This window comes from Oncorhynchus mykiss, chromosome 5 (genome assembly GCF_057628025.1).
Source record: "Oncorhynchus mykiss isolate SJ-2025 chromosome 5, ASM5762802v1, whole genome shotgun sequence".
Lineage (NCBI taxonomy): Eukaryota > Metazoa > Chordata > Actinopteri > Salmoniformes > Salmonidae > Oncorhynchus > Oncorhynchus mykiss.
This window is the reverse complement of record NC_143026.1, coordinates 12,343,731-12,360,133: the sequence shown is the minus strand read 5'-3', so window position 1 is coordinate 12,360,133 and position 16,403 is coordinate 12,343,731. Positions and strand designations below refer to the sequence as shown.

General features: G+C 40.9%; 1 protein-coding gene across 4 annotated transcripts in view; it reads right to left on the bottom strand.

Moving 5' to 3' along the window:
- megf10 (multiple EGF-like-domains 10) overlaps positions 1 to 16,403 on the bottom strand; it is a 104,437-nt gene that overhangs the window by 13,879 nt on the left and 74,155 nt on the right. For all 4 annotated transcript variants that reach the window (XM_021601689.3, XM_036976788.2, XM_021601691.3 and 1 more), the window contains exons 9-12: positions 10,686 to 10,898; positions 7,548 to 7,722; positions 7,001 to 7,121; positions 5,765 to 5,928 (exon numbers count right to left, since the gene is read on the bottom strand). In XM_021601689.3, the coding sequence (XP_021457364.3) occupies positions 5,765 to 5,928; positions 7,001 to 7,121; positions 7,548 to 7,722; positions 10,686 to 10,898 (673 nt within the window). The remainder of the gene's footprint in view (positions 1 to 5,764; positions 5,929 to 7,000; positions 7,122 to 7,547; positions 7,723 to 10,685; positions 10,899 to 16,403) is intronic.

Genomic DNA, 16,403 nt, shown 5'->3' with positions numbered 1-16,403 from the left:
CACTGCACCCGGCCCGCCACAGGAGTTGCTAGAGCGCGATGGTACAAGAACATCCCTACCGGCCAAACCCTCCCCTAATCCGGACGACGCTGGGCCAATTGTGCGCCGCCCCATGGGTCTCCCGGTTGCGGTCGGCTGCGACCGAGCCTGGACTCGAACTAGGACCTCTAGTGGCACAGCCTTAGACCACTGAACCACTCGGGAGGCCATCGACTGATGTTTTGACAGATTCTGCATAGTCAACACACAGTATATTTGGTAAACGTTGTGCATGTACATTAGGCAGCCTTTCCCAGTCCTAGTCCCAGTCTCAGTCTCAGTCTCAGTCTGGTCCTTCAGGTGCTTTGTCTACGCAAGTTTTTGTTTTGCAGCCTGATGTCTTTTCATTCATTTCAATCAACACTATCGGCATATCTATTTATTATGGCTATTACGTTAGCGACTAAAACGTTAGCTATTAAAATAAGATCCAACAATAATATCAAGGACCTAGAAATCCAGAGTTTAAAAACAAAGGTGTCATTGTACGCTGATGATTCATATTTTCTTTTAAATCTACAATTTGGATCCCTCAACAGCCTCATAGAGGATCTAGATACTTTTTCTAACCTCTCTGGATTACGACCAAATTCTGATAAGGGTACTATATTATTTATTGGATTACTAAAAAATACAACTTTTACATTACCGTGTTGGTCTTCACGTTGAAGTGGGCATACTTGGTATGTATTGTAGTGAGATAATTTCATTATTTTGAGTTAATAGAAAGTTGGCAAAAATAGATATGATCTTGCTACCATGAAAAGGAAAATACCTGTCTATTTGTGGCAAAATTACTCTCATGAACTCTTTAGTCATATCCCAGTTTCTCTATTTGCATATGGCCTTGCCTACACCCAGAGACTTGTTTTTTAAATTATACGAGCAAAGAATATTAAATTTTATTTGAAATGGCAAGCCAGACAAAATTAAACAGGCCTATTTATATAATGAATATGAATTCTGGGGCAGAAATGATTAAATATTAAAGCATTAGACCTCTCACTAAAGGCTTCAGTCATACAAAAGTTATACTTAAATTCAAACTGGTTCTCTAGCAGATTAGTAAGAATGTTTCACCCCTTGTTCAAGAATGACCTTTTCCCATTTATTCAGATTACAACCTTAAACTTTCAGTTATTTGAAAATGAAATGATCTCTAAAATATCACTATTTTTAAAACAAGCCAGAGAATTTGGTTGCAATTTCAGTTTAATCCACCAGAAAAGACAGAACAAATGATATGGTTAAACTCAAATATACTAATTGATTAAAAAATATATATTTTTGGACAAATGTTTAAAAAAGGTATAATCTTTGTAAATGATATCATAAATAGGACAGGTGGAGTTATGTCACACATGCAGGAAACAAACATATATTGAAATGTCTGCTCTACTCAAAAATACCAACTATTCTGAGCATTACCACAATAATGGAAGAGGCAAGTGGAAAGGGGAGAAAGTAAGGAACTTGTCTGCATTAAAAACCAAAATTGGCTAAAGAAAAAATTGTGATAAATAAAAAAGTATGCCAGTTTCAATTAAGGACCAAAAAACTTAGATTGTAAAATAGTTGGGAAGAGATTTTCGATAATTCCATGGCACATGGTTTATGAACTGATACACAAAACAACGCTGGATTCAAAAGTTTGAGTTTTTCAATTAAATGTATAATACAATAATTCTTGCAACCAATGTTATATATTATTTGACCCCTTTTTCATGGTATCCCATCTGTAGTTACAGTCCTGTCCCATCGCTGTAACTCCCGTACAGACTCGGGAGAGGCGAAGGTCGAGAACCGTGCGTACTCCGAAACACAACCCAGCCAAGCCGCACTGCTTCTTGACACAACAACCACTTAACCCGGAAGCCAGCCGGAGTCACTGGCGCGCAATGGGACAGAAACATCCCTGCCAGCCAAACACTCCCTCTTTTGCGACTGCACTTGAAGAAACTTTCAAAGTTCTTGAAATGTTCCAGGTTTACTGACCTTCATGTCTTAAAGTTAATGTCTTCCTGTTTGGCCCTGTCCGGGGGTGTCCTCGGATGGGGCCACAGTGTCTCCTGACCCCTCCTGTCTCAGCCTCCAGTATTTATGCTGCAGTAGTTTATGTGTCGGGGGGCTGGGGTCAGTTTGTTATATCTGGAGTACTCCTGGAGTACTCCTGTCCTATTCGGTGTCCTGTGTGAATCTAAGTGTGCGTTCTCTAATTCTCTCCTTCTCTCTTTCTTTCTCTCTCTCGGAGGACCTGAGCCCTAGGACCATGCCCCAGGACTACCTGACATGATGACTCCTTGCTGTCCCCAGTCCACCTGGCCGTGCTGCTGCTCCAGTTTCAACTGTTCTGCCTTATTATTATTTGACCATGCTGGTCATTTATGAACATTTGAACATCTTGGCCATGTTCTGTTATAATCTCCACCGGGCACAGCCAGAAGAGGACTGGCAACCCCACATATGCTCTCTCTAATTCTCTCTTTCTTTCTCTCTCTCAGAGGACCTGAGCCCTATGACCATGCCCCAGGACTACCTGATATGATGACTCCTTGCTGTCCCCAGTCCACCTGACCGTGCTGCTGCTCCAGTTTCAACTGTTCTGCCTTATTATTATTCGACCATGCTGGTCATTTATGAACATTTGAACATCTTGGCCATGTTCTGTTATAATCTCCATCCGGCACAGCCAGAAGAGGACTGGCCACCCCACATAGCCTGGTTCCTCTCTAGGTTTCTTCCTAGGTTTTGGGCTTTCTAGGTAGTTTTTCCTAGCCACCGTGCTTCTACACCTGCATTGCTTGCTGTTTGGGGTTTTAGGTAGGGTTTCTGTACAGCACTTTGAGATATCAGCTGATGTACGAAGGGCTATATAAATACATTTGATTTGATTTGATTTGATTTAAAGTAATGATGGACTATCATTTCTCTTTGCTTATTTGAGCTGTTCAAGGCGCATCTGTTAATTTAAATGCATTCCAGGTGACTACCTCATGAAGCTGGTTGAGATAATGCCAAGAGTGTGCAGAGCTGTCATCAAGGCCAAGGGTGGATACTTTGAAGAATCTAAAATCTAAAATATATTTTGATTTGTTTAACACTTTTTTTGGTTAATACATGATTCCATGTGTGTTATTTCATAGCTTTGATGTCTTCACTATTATTCTACAATGTAGAAAATAGTAAAAATAAAGAAAAATGAGTAGGGTCTGTCCAAACTTTTAACTTGTACTGTATATATAATATATATATTTACGAAAAAATATAGGGGATTGGAAATTATGCAGAAAATTAATGGTGTTGAAATCCGTTTAAGCAAACACTAGCTCACCCAGGAGTACTCCCATGATTTGGTAAGCTTATTTCATGTGTGTTCAATAAAGACTGTTTTCATCCTCGCAAGATTAAACCAGTGTCCTGGAAAACTCCTGAAACTATGGACCTCGGAAGGCAAAACTGCCTATATGAATTATACTGTATGGTATTTCACACTGTACTGAGTACTTGTGATGCGTTCTATTAAGGGACACTAACATTAAACATCTGAGTGAAATATTTGTTATGTTTGATTCATTCCACATTTCACTGTATCTGATTTAAATCTTAATTTGACCTCCTCCATCATCACCACCTTGTTTGAAACTACCATTAAACTGGTATATGGCTTTGTATGCAGATATAAGAACAAATCCTCAAGATTTGGAGCTTCTCGACGCCAAGCTATTGGGAAAAGAGTCTTAATCCACCAACTCCTGACTTCCTGAATGGCAAGTAGCTCTTGGAAGAGGGTGGATTTGCTAAATCATTACGGAAAGCTGTGGATCAAAGGACTAGCGCTTAGCATAGCATGTGACTGCTCAAGACTCCACCGCAAGTGCTAGAGCTGCAGTTTCTTCAAGGGAGCAATTGGCCACGAAACACACTTTCACAAGTTTCACATTTGCGAGTTTCCAAGTTTCTCACATGCAAATTGGCTGTAAGAATGCTGCTCAACTTCTATGGAGGTCAGAGTCAGTGTGATGCAGTTGTTCATTTGTAAATCGGGAGATGTCGGAAACAAAAAGTTGGCGCAAGAGGGGAGTGACCTGGGGAGTTCTGAGGTACTGGAAGAAAATCACCTTTATAATACATTTCATGGTATTTGCATAGTGACATAGAGCAGTACAGTAGAGGCACTTGAAAAAGTTGCACACTTTGGGTACATTTTAAGTAGACTAGATTGTGGCCTTTTCTAAACACATTTCATTCAATTCTATGTCATTTTACATGACTGGAGACTTTAGCAGAATCTTTTTTAATACAGCAGAAATGATGGAAATGACAGGCTACTTTGACACTGACAAACAAAGAATCTGAGATCAGTGAAAATGACCTTGCCTTGAATCCATCAATAGCCTATCTCTAGGTGTGTGGAGACACATATTGTAGGCTACAATATGAGGAGGGAGTTAAAAATGCCTTCCAGTTTCACTGACTGACCCAATGATGCGCAGCTCACTTGCTGGTGATGCTTTGTGGCAAAAGCCCCTGTCTCTCTCTCTCTCTCTTTAGTAAAACAACATTTGGAAGTTGATCAATCAGTATAATCTTCGCTTTTCAGCAGGAGCCATTTGTTTTCCAACCTGTGTTTTCCCTCGATTGTATTTGAAATATTGAGAAAGGGCTGTTTTGTCTGCATTATGTTTTTTCACTGACAGATTTGCTGCGAGTTCCCGACTGTTGGCAGATTTGCTGCGAGTTCCCGACTGTTGGCAGATTTGCTGCGAGTTCCCGACTGTTGGCAGATTTGCTGCAAGTTCCCGACTGTTGGCAGTCCACAGTTAGGCTATTTAAAAACATAAGCTATTGATCTGTGGCTACATCATAGTTATTCTCATGGTGTAGTTGGCTATTCTGAATGATTTCATCAACAGATAGCAGCATTTCTATAACTTTGGCAAATGTATTTCAATTTATCAGGGGTGCTGCAGTTCCTTCAGAACCCTTCGTGTTGCTATGCTTCTATAAGTAAATAAAGGATGAAGTGCAACGTTGGAGAGACGAGAGTTGCAGGCTCATGTCTATCAGAAGAGAGAGAGATCATATAAAGTTAATATAATTCTAGTTATGTGAGATACTGGTGCACTTCTCACACAGCCACGGCCAAGCGTTGGTCTCAAACTGGGTACAATGTTGCGAAAAACCATAAACCCGGTACGGCCCAACCCGAACTCTTAGAATATTAGGCCCGGGCTGAAAATCTACTTTTTCCCCATAACGTTTTTTTGTGGGGGCAGGAGAATTAACGAAGAGGACACTCAAATGAACTTAGATCGCTTTAATTATAATTTTTACGTAAAAAAAAGTACATTATTTTAAATGCCACGAGAGGTACAGGATCCAAATAGGTACTAGAACAAAACATTCCAAAACGGAGAGGTGCCAGATTCTGTTCCGGCAGGATCAAGCTCAAATAAAGCACTGATGTGATGTATATCTAACTGTGCATATTGTAGTTCACAGATCCCTATCAAAGCCAGCATTGTACGCAATGTATCTAGAGTGTTCTGTGGTTTGATCATATCAAAGCTTCCACCACCTTTTTCTCAACTGAAATTAAGTTGAGATAATAATATATATGCCTATTACGTTGTACACATTCATCATATTATTATAGGAGTGTTATAACCTATAATGATGTCATCACTGTGCGACAGGGGCGGGTGGGGGGGACAACATCACTCACCTGGCAGTGGAGGTCACACCTCTCACCCCTCCAGCCGGGGGCACAGGTGCACTGTCCGTTGAGGGCGTTGCAGGCGCCCCCGTTACCACACATACAGGTGAGGTTACACCCCAGCCCCCATGTACCACTGGGGCAGTTAATGGAGCAGTGCACTCCGTGCCAACCTGGAAGGGGGAGAAGACATTTTGAACATCAACATAGTTTAACAGCGGAGTAGTCAATTTCTCTCAAATTTTTTATTTCACCTTTATTTAACCAGGTAGGCAAGTTGAGAACAAGTTCTCATTTACAATTGCGACCTGGCCAAGATAAAGCAAAGCAGTTCGACACATACAACGACACAGAGTTACACATGGAGTAAAACAAACATACAGTCAATAATACAGTATAAACAAGTCTATATACGATGTGAGCAAATGAGGTGAGATAAGGGAGGTAAAGGCAAAAAGGCCATGGTGGCAAAGTAAATACAATATAGCAAGTAAAGCACTGGAATGGTAGATTTGCAATGGGAGAATGTGCAAAGTAGAATAATAAAAATAATGAAATAGTGTCTACAGTTATGTTTGTAAATCTTTAATTGAGAATATTATTTGGTCCCCAAAGAGTCGTACCAAATGCCACTGCATTAGTAGAATGATCCAGCAGATCCACAAATGACAAATTAAGTTTTGCTTTCATATGTAAGTTAAGATTACTGCAGTTCTACTGTATTTTTACTATATTCTACTGTATTCTACTGCATTTCTACTGCTTTTTTACTTTATTCTACTGTATTTTTACTATATTCTACTGTATTCTACTGCATTTCTACTGCTTTTTTACTTTATTCTACTGTATTTCTACTATATTCTACTGTATTCTACTGCATTTCTACTGCTTTTTTACTTTATTCTACCGTATTTTTACTATATTCTACTGTATTCTACTGCATTTCTACTGCTTTTTTACTTTATTCTACCGTATTTCTACTATATTCTACTGTATTCTACTGCATTTCTACTGCTTTTTTACTTTATTCTACTGTATTTCTACTATATTCTACTGTATTCTACTGCATTTCTACTGCTTTTTTACTTAATTGTACTGTATTTCTACTATATTCTGCTGTATTTCTACTGCATTTCTTCTGTATTTCTACTGTATTCTATTGTATTTCTACTGTATTTCTACTGTATGTGCTCCTTGAATGGGCTAGCCTTACACACACAGAGTTCCCTGGTGTAAGCAGCCTACCTGCTTTACAGGAGCAGGCTCCATCCACTGAAGAGCACTGTGCCCCGTTCTTACAGCCACACGTGGCAGAGCAGTTGATCCCGTGGGTCCCTGATGGGCAGGCTGTAGAACAGTCGGACCCCTGCAATGGAAATACTGTTAGCATTCCTGTACTATAGTTTAGTTGATTTTGTGTTATTCATGATACGTGGTAAGTGGGTCGTGTTCAGGGAGGCATACCGTAGAAAACATTTCATAACATTTTCTCCTTATTGAACATGACCCAGGTAACATCACAATGGAATTACGAGTGAATACTGTCTGTTAGACAGTCTGTTAGAATGCTCAAGACTAAGTCAGTCCAATCCTTGGACCTTCTTACAATTCCAAGTATACACCACCTTAATAAAGTCAACTGTTACTTCTTCAGTAAACAATGTATAATCAATAATGTTATGAATGATTTAGGCTACTGTAGCATTATTAGACTGGACATGGAGTATATTACCACTCATTAGCCTTCATAACCTTTCACAGAGCCTTCCTAGACCCCTCATAGCGGCTTTACCTTGAAGCCAGGAGCGCAGATGCACTCCCCGGTCACGCTGTGGCAGTCGGCACCATTCTGGCATTGGCACACTTGCTGGCATGACTCGCCGAAGAAGCCGGGTGTACATGTCTCATTACAGTAGGTCCCCGACCAGCCAGGCTGGCACGAGCACTCGCCAGACATCGGGTGGCAGCTGGGCACAAAACAGGGGGACAAAAGAGGACAATGGACTGTCATTGATATCATCGGATAACTCTGTTGTGACATCTTGTCTGGACACCAAGTACGCCAACACTCAAATGTGAATCTAGCTAATAAACGACTAGCATATTAATAATGTATAAGACATTTTTTTATGTTTGTTTTGCCAAATTACTTTCATAGTGTCTTATTTATTTGGGTTGTGTTTACGCTTGGTAAGGTAATGTATTATCTTGCCCTACAATTCTCTACCATTTCATTTCATTACCTTAATGAGGTGCTTGGCTGACACCTATCTGACTGTTCTGCATGGTTGATCAAATCTCATGTGAAATGAATGATCTCTTGAGTCACAGCCAGGCGGCTTGCCTGTAGTTTATTACATTATAAGATTATATGTGTTCCAATGTTGATCTTTGGCAAGCACTACTTTGACTGTAAAGATCTAAGGAAAATAGAAGTACCCTATAGAGCATGGGAAAATGTAACAATACCGTATCATTGTAATAACAGAAAACAGTCAATGACCGTTTGACTTTTCACATGAAACCTCTGTATATCAAATCAAATATACGCTGTATACTGGGTTGAAACAACTAAACAAACTAAAGAGAGAACGTAAAGTGCAAAGTGCCTTAAATGTGTAATATAAGGAAACCAAGGCATAGAAATACGTTCATTACATCTATACCGCTCACTTTACCCCCATGTTCAAATAAAAAAACATATGGAAAAGCTCTGTATGTCATATATGTAAGTGTGTCAATAAAGTTCTCATGAATGAATCAGCTTTTCGGATACAGATTTAAAACCATAGAGCTAGAAAGAGGGCTCTGGATGAATAAAACCCGTTTTAACATGGATATTGCCATTGAGGGCTTCCACCATTTTAAAGTAGTCTACTGGATGGGTATTCCTATGGGTTGGGAGGGATCAGCCAATGATCAGAGCATTGTCTACTTCTTCAAATTGGGTTACCAATGGTTTGATAATGGCTTTAAGCTTTATTGGTGCCATCAATTGGGTGGCCACAATAAATTAATGACACACAAGACTTGGCTAATATTGGTGAAATCACCACTTTTTCAAACATAAAAGAGGAAGAAAATGTACTACTTTAAAATGGAGCTAGCCCTCAATGGCACCGTCCATGCTGTCACAGAAGCCACTATAGCACAGATACAAAGTAAGTCCTCTTTGTACCTCTATGGTTCAACCCATAAAGTAATTGGTTTAAACATTTCTACTGGTACTGAACAGTAATGACACAGTCTCTAAAACGTTCCAGCTTTGCATATACTGTAGGTAATTGTGTCAATATTTTTTTCTTCTCTCCAAATGAATCAATTCTTCAGAGATCAAGTTCAAACCATACAGTCATTGGTTCAAACATTTATTTTAGTACTTAACACAACACTAATTAAACAGAACATCTCCAGAACTTTCTCCAAATGCCCTCACAGGAGGCGGGATTAAACAATGTAACAGCCGGGGCAGGTTTGCTGCATGCACATGTGGCACAATACCGTTGTTGCCGTGGTACCTGTTTGAGTAGCAGCTGCTCCTACCTGACACAGCAGCCCCATTGAGACAGAGCAGAGCAGCTGTCCCCCTCACAACACATGGAGTCTGCCAGCTGTGCCAGTTTGTCTAATACACAGGCAGTGGCACAATGGAGAACTGTCTGACTCCCCTCCGACCCACCCAGCTACCCGCCACACACACACACACACACACACACACACACACACACACACACACACACACACACACACACACACACACACACACACACACACACACACACACACAAACCCAGACACACTTTGAATGACTTCCAACAGTCTTGTTAAACTTTGAATCATTAATGTTACTGTAGTACAATCAATGTACTGTGAGAGGTGTAGGGCTGAATAAAACAATTCAATGATAGATTCTTAATTCGGGTGGCTCAATTGGTGTAGCATGATAATGGTTATGAGTAGTGTAATTAGTGCAAGGACAATTACATTATCCTCATAGGATGATCACCATTATAGATTAGAGCATGATTATAGAATGTCCATTCTAGAATGATCTCAGGGATAACTACATTATCCTTATAGGATGATCTCCATTATAGATTAGAGCATGATTATAGAATATCCATTCTAGAATGATCTCAGGGATAACTACATTATCCTTATAGGATGATCGCCATTATAGATTAGAGCATGATTATAGAATGTCCATTCTAGAATGATCTCAGGGATAAACACATTATCCTTATAGGATGATCTCCATTATAGATTAGAGCATGATTATAGAATGTCCATTCTAGAATGATCTCAGGGATAATCACATTATCCTTATAGGATGATCTCCATTATAGATTAGAGCATGATTATAGAATGTCCATTCTAGAATGATCTCAGGGATAACTACATTATCCTTATAGGATGATCTCCATTATAGATTAGAGCATGCTTATAGAATGTCCATTCTAGAATGATCTCAGGGATAATTACATTATCCTTATAGGATGATCTCCATTATAGATTAGAGCATGATTATAGAATGTCCATTCTAGAATGATCTCAGGGATAATCACATTATCCTTATAGGATGGTCTCCATTATAGATTAGAGCATGCTTCTAGAATTAAGCAATAAGGCCCAGAGGGGTGTGGTATATGACCAATATGGCTAAGGGCTATTCTTTCGAGGGACACAACGCGGAGTGCGTGGATACAGCCCTTAGCCTTCGTATATTGCCCATATACCACAAAACCCTGAGGTGCCATATTGCTATTATAAACTGGTTACCAAGGTAATTAGAGCAGTAAAAAGAAATGTTCGAACCACCCAGTTTATAATGTTCATTCTAGAATGAGCTCCGGGATAATGTAATATACTGTATTGTGTTGTATGTACTGCAACGTATATCGTATCATATGTGCCAATGAGTGGGTATTACCTGCGTGTGTTCTCGGCGTGGCAGGGACACCTCTTGTCACACTTGAGGCCATAGTGTCCCTCGGGACAGAGGCGCACCTCGCACATCTCCCCCGTGTAGCCCGGTTCACACAGACACGCGCCACTGATGTGGTAGCACTTGGCTCCGTTCTCACAGCGACACGTCTGGCGACAGGACACGCCAAATGTACCCACCGGACACTCTTCCTGGCACCTGGGGAGAAGGGCGATGGATCAATTCAATTCATTTCAAATAACTTTATTTTTCCTGTGAGGGAATTTCTTGACTACTGCTCAAGGCCAGGTTTAAGGATAGTGTCTCTGTACATACTGCAACACACTGCAAGTGGGGACAAAATGTGACTAATACTGTGACACATTGCACCGAATGTGGATCTCTCGTTCGTCTACTGATCCTTCAGTATGACATTTTCACGCCATTCTACATGTAAAACTGGTTTGCAACTACTCGCTGCAGGCAAACGCTATTTTGGTGTGTTCAAGCCCATACAGATGTATGATCGTAATTTGATCACTATTTTGTTGCTGAGAATTTTCCTGCATAGCCCCGGGCTGTGCCACAACCGGCTGTGGCCGGGAGTCCCATAGGATGGAGCACAATTGTCCCAGCGTCGTCCGGGTTAGGGGAGTGCTTGGCCTGGGGAGCTTTACTTGGCTCATCACACTCTAGCCGGGTGCCTGCAGGCTGTCGCCAGTTGAACGGTGTTTCCTCAGACACATTGGTACGGCTGGCTTCCAGGTTAAGCTCAGGGGGGTGTTAAAGATCCCGGTTAGGCGGGTCATGCTTCAAGGACGCATGACTCCACCTTTGCCTCTCGCGAGCCCGTTGAGGAGTTGCAGCGATGAGACAAGATCCAAATTGGAGAGAAAAAAGGGGGAAAATACAAAAAATAGAGAAACTACACAGTAAGACACATTGTTCTCATATTTCTAAATACGCTTCAACTTTCCAGGAAGAACAGAGTCATTACAAGAGCAACAGTGTTCAGCAATTGGGCCTAATTGCTATGAAAAGCAGGTGATTTGTAAACACACTGTTTAAAATTCAATGTCATAGGTATCTGGTACCTATCACTGATTATAAAAAATCAAGCTTTGTTTATGACATAGGTGGCCGGCAGGTATGCTGAAAGCATGTTGCAATAGCACAATATCAGGGAGAGGAGAATGGATATTATCAAGGTCAGAAAGGACACACATGGAAACCAGCTGAGAACAACTGAACGGAATTGTTTTTGACAGTTGAATTCATATGGAATGTGACACATGAATCCCACTAACAGCACTACTTCTGTCTTACTTTCCAGATTATTCTAAAGGGACCACTGCATACTATATATTTTTATACTTATTTTAATTATTTTCTCTCTCTCTCTCTATCTCTCTCTCTCTCTCTCTCTCTCTCTCTCCTTATTTCATTCATTATTTAAGCATGATTTGTGCGTGTGTTGTTTTTGTGAGTCAGACCAAGACCGAAGCTGTTTACACACACACAAGCACACACACACACACACACACACACACACACACACACACACACACACACACACACACACACACACACACACACACACACACAGACACACACACACACACACACACACACACACACACACATACACACACACGCAAACACACACACACATAAACACACATTCACATGCACGCACACACAGCCCCAAAACCCAGGTAACACTGTAATATACTGAAAATTCCTTTTACAACACAGAGGACACCAGCTTGCCGAACAAAATCCCCAAATTTCCTTCCATTCCCAAGTCATATCCATAATATCATTCCCACATTCCATCACCATTGGCTAAGTGAGCAGACTGAGCACTGGTCTCCTTCATTTTCAGTTGTTGATATCCCTCTATCTCCCTAGGGGACTGGGTACTACACTATACCCTCTCAACCCTATCTATCTCACTCAGGGAAGCTAAGGGGCAATCTTAGCAAAGTTAGCATTCTCTAGTGCTAGCAGCCTTAATGGTCTTAGTAGTGTTAGCATCGCCCCGACCACTCATAATGCATGGAGCTGTCACATTAAACAGGATTCAAAGCATGCCGATAGGACACGCTCATTCATTTGCCCGACAGATGGCGTGTGTCAAAGACATGAAGTCACAAAGCAACAGCAACTACTGTACAACACTAGGGGCAGCTGAGAGGATTGTGTGGAAGACACATGGGAACTAACTTAACTTTACATGAAGTGTCCTGTTGATGGTATGCTACAGGGTAAACCCAAGAAAGCACCCTGGTATTAGTAGAATATACTGTATAAGTGCATAATACAGTGCCTTGCGAAAGTATTCGGCCCCCTTGAACTTTGCGACCTTTTGCCACATTTCAGGCTTCAAACATAAAGATATAAAACTGGATTTTTTTGTGAAGAATCAACAACAAGTGGGACACAATCATGAAGTGGAACGACATTTATTGGATATTTCAAACTTTTTTAACAAATCAAAAACTGAAAAATTGGGCGTGCAAAATTATTCAGCCCCTTTACTTTCAGTGCAGCAATCTCTCTCCAGAAGTTCAGTGAGGATCTCTGAATGATCCAATGTTGACCTAAATGACTAATGATGATAAATACAATCCACCTGTGTGTAATCAAGTCTCCGTATAAATGCACCTGCACTGTGATAGTCTCAGAGGTCCGTTAAAAGCGCAGAGAGCATCATGAAGAACAAGGAACACACCAGGCAGGTCCGAGATACTGTTGTGAAGAAGTTTAAAGCCGGATTTGGATACAAAAAGATTTCCCAAGCTTTAAACATCCCAAGGAGCACTGTGCAAGCGATAATATTGAAATGGAAGGAGTATCAGACCACTGCAAATCTACCAAGACCTGGCCGTCCCTCTAAACTTTCAGCTCATACAAGGAGAAGACTGATCAGAGATGCAGCCAAGAGGCCCATGATCACTCTGGATGAACTGCAGAGATCTACAGCTGAGGTGGGAGACTCTGTCCATAGGACAACAATCAGTCGTATATTGCACAAATCTGGCCTTTATGGAAAAGTGGCAAGAAGAAAGCCATTTCTTAAAGATATCCATAAAAAGTGTTGTTTATAGTTTGCCACAAGCCACCTGGGAGACACACCAAACATGTGGAAGAAGGTGCTCTGGTCAGATGAAACCAAAATTGAACTTTTTGGCAACAATGCAAAACGTTTTGTTTGGCGTAAAAGCAACACAGCTGAACACACCATCCCCACTGTCAAACATGGTGGTGGCAGCATCATGGTTTGGGCCTGCTTTTCTTCAGCAGGGACAGGGAAGATGGTTAAAATTGATGGGAAGATGGATGGAGCCAAATACAGGACCATTCTGGAAGAAAACCTGATGGAGTCTGCAAAAGACCTGAGACTGGGACGGAGATTTGTCTTCCAACAAGACAATGATACAAAACATAAAGCAAAATCTACAATGGAATGGTTCAAAAATAAACATATCCAGGTGTTAGAATGGCCAAGTCAAAGTCCAGACCTGAATCCAATCGAGAATATGTGGAAAGAACTGAAAACTGCTGTTCACAAATGCTCTCCATCCAACCTCACTGAGCTCGAGCTGTTTTGCAAGGATGAATGGGAAAAAATGTCAGTCTCTCGATGTGCAAAACTGATAGAGACATACCCCAAGCGACTTACAGCTGTAATTGCAGCAAAAGGTGGCGCTACAAAGTATTAACTTAAGGGGGCTGAATAATTTTGCACGCCCAATTTTTCAGTTTTTGATTTGTTAAAAAAGTTTGAAATATCCAATAAATGTCGTTCCACTTCATGATTGTGTCCCACTTGTTGTTGATTCTTCACAAAAAAATACAGTTTTATATCTTTATGTTTGAAGCCTGAAATGTGGCAAAAGGTCGCAAAGTTCAAGGGGGCCGAATACTTTCGCAAGGCACTGTATCTTTAACTCTGCGTTGTTGGAAAAGGACCCATCAGTAAGCACTACACCTGTTATTTACCTGTGACCATCAACAATGTTCTAGTGAGACTTGGGAACTAAGTTAACTAACTGTTCACTTTAGATGAAGTGTCCTGTTTGTGCTATACTACAGGATATACCAAACAATGCAATGCACCCTGTGTCGTATATACTGTAAGTTAATCAAGTGTATACTGTACTGTTGGGAATAAGGGGCTATATGGGGTCAATTAATGTGAGACGTGGTAAACGTTACCCTCCCACACCAGAGGGGGCTGGTGGGCGGAGATATAGAAGGAAACGCTCATAGTAACGGCTGGGATGGACTAGATGCTAAGGTATCAATCACGTTTCCCTGTTTTCCATGGTTTCCATGGTCTATATGTTTTCCATGGTCTACATGATTCCATGGTCTACATGGTTTCCATTGTCTACACATTGTTTCCACAGTCTACATGGTTTCCATGGTTTCCATTATCTACATGGTTTCCATGGTCTACACATGGTTCCCATTATCTACACATGGTTTCCATTGTCTACACATGGTTTCCATGGTCTACACATGGTTTCCATGGATTACACATGGTTTCCATGGTCTACATGGTATTCATGGTCTACATGGTTTCCATGGTTTCCATTATCTACATAGTTTCCATGGTCTATACATGGTTTCCATAGTTTCCATGGTCTACATGGTTTCCATAGTTTCCATGGTCTACACATGGTTTCCATAGTTTCCATGGTCTACATGGTTTCCATAGTTTCCATGCTCTACACAAGGTTTCCATGGTCTGCATGGTTTCCATATAGTTTCCATGGTCTACACATGGTTTCCATGGTCTACATGATTTCCATGGTTTCCATTATCTACATGGTTTCCATGGTCTACACATGGTTTCCATGGTCTACACATGGTTCCATGGTTTCCATTATCTACATGTTTCCATTGTCTACACATGATTTCCATGGTAGACACATGGTTTCCATGGTCTACATAGCTTCCATGGTTTCCATGGTCTACATGGTTTCCATGGTCTACACATGGTTTCCATGGTCTACACATGGTTTCCATGGTTTCCATTATCTACATGTTTCCATTGTCTACACATGGTTTCCATGGTCTACATGGTTTCAATGGTCTACATGATTTCCATGGTTTCCATTATCTACATGGTTTCCATGGTCTACACATGGTTTCCATGGTCTACACATGGTTTCCATGGTTTCCATTATCTACATGTTTCCATTGTCTACACATGATTTCCATGGTATACACATGGTTTCCATGGTCTAAATGGTTTCCATGGTCTACATAGCTTCCATGGTTTCCATGGTCTACATGGTTTCCATGGTTTACACATGGTTTCCATGGTCTACACATGGTTTCCATGGTTTCCATTATCTACATGTTTCCATTGGTCTACATGGTTTCCATGGTCTAAACATGGTTTCCATGGTCTACATGGTTTCCATGGTCAATATGGTTCCCATTGTCCACACATGGTCTCCATGGTCTAAACATGGTTTCCATGGTCTACACATGGTTTCCATGGTTTCCATTATCTACATGTTTCCATTGTCTACACATGGTTTCCATGGTCTACATGGTTTCATTGGTCTACATGGTTTCCATGGTCTAAACATGGTTTCCATGGTCTACATGGTTTCCATGGTCAATATGGTTCCCATTGTCCACACATGGTCTCCATGGTCTAAACATGGTTTCCATGGTCTACACAAGGTTTCCATGGTCTGCATG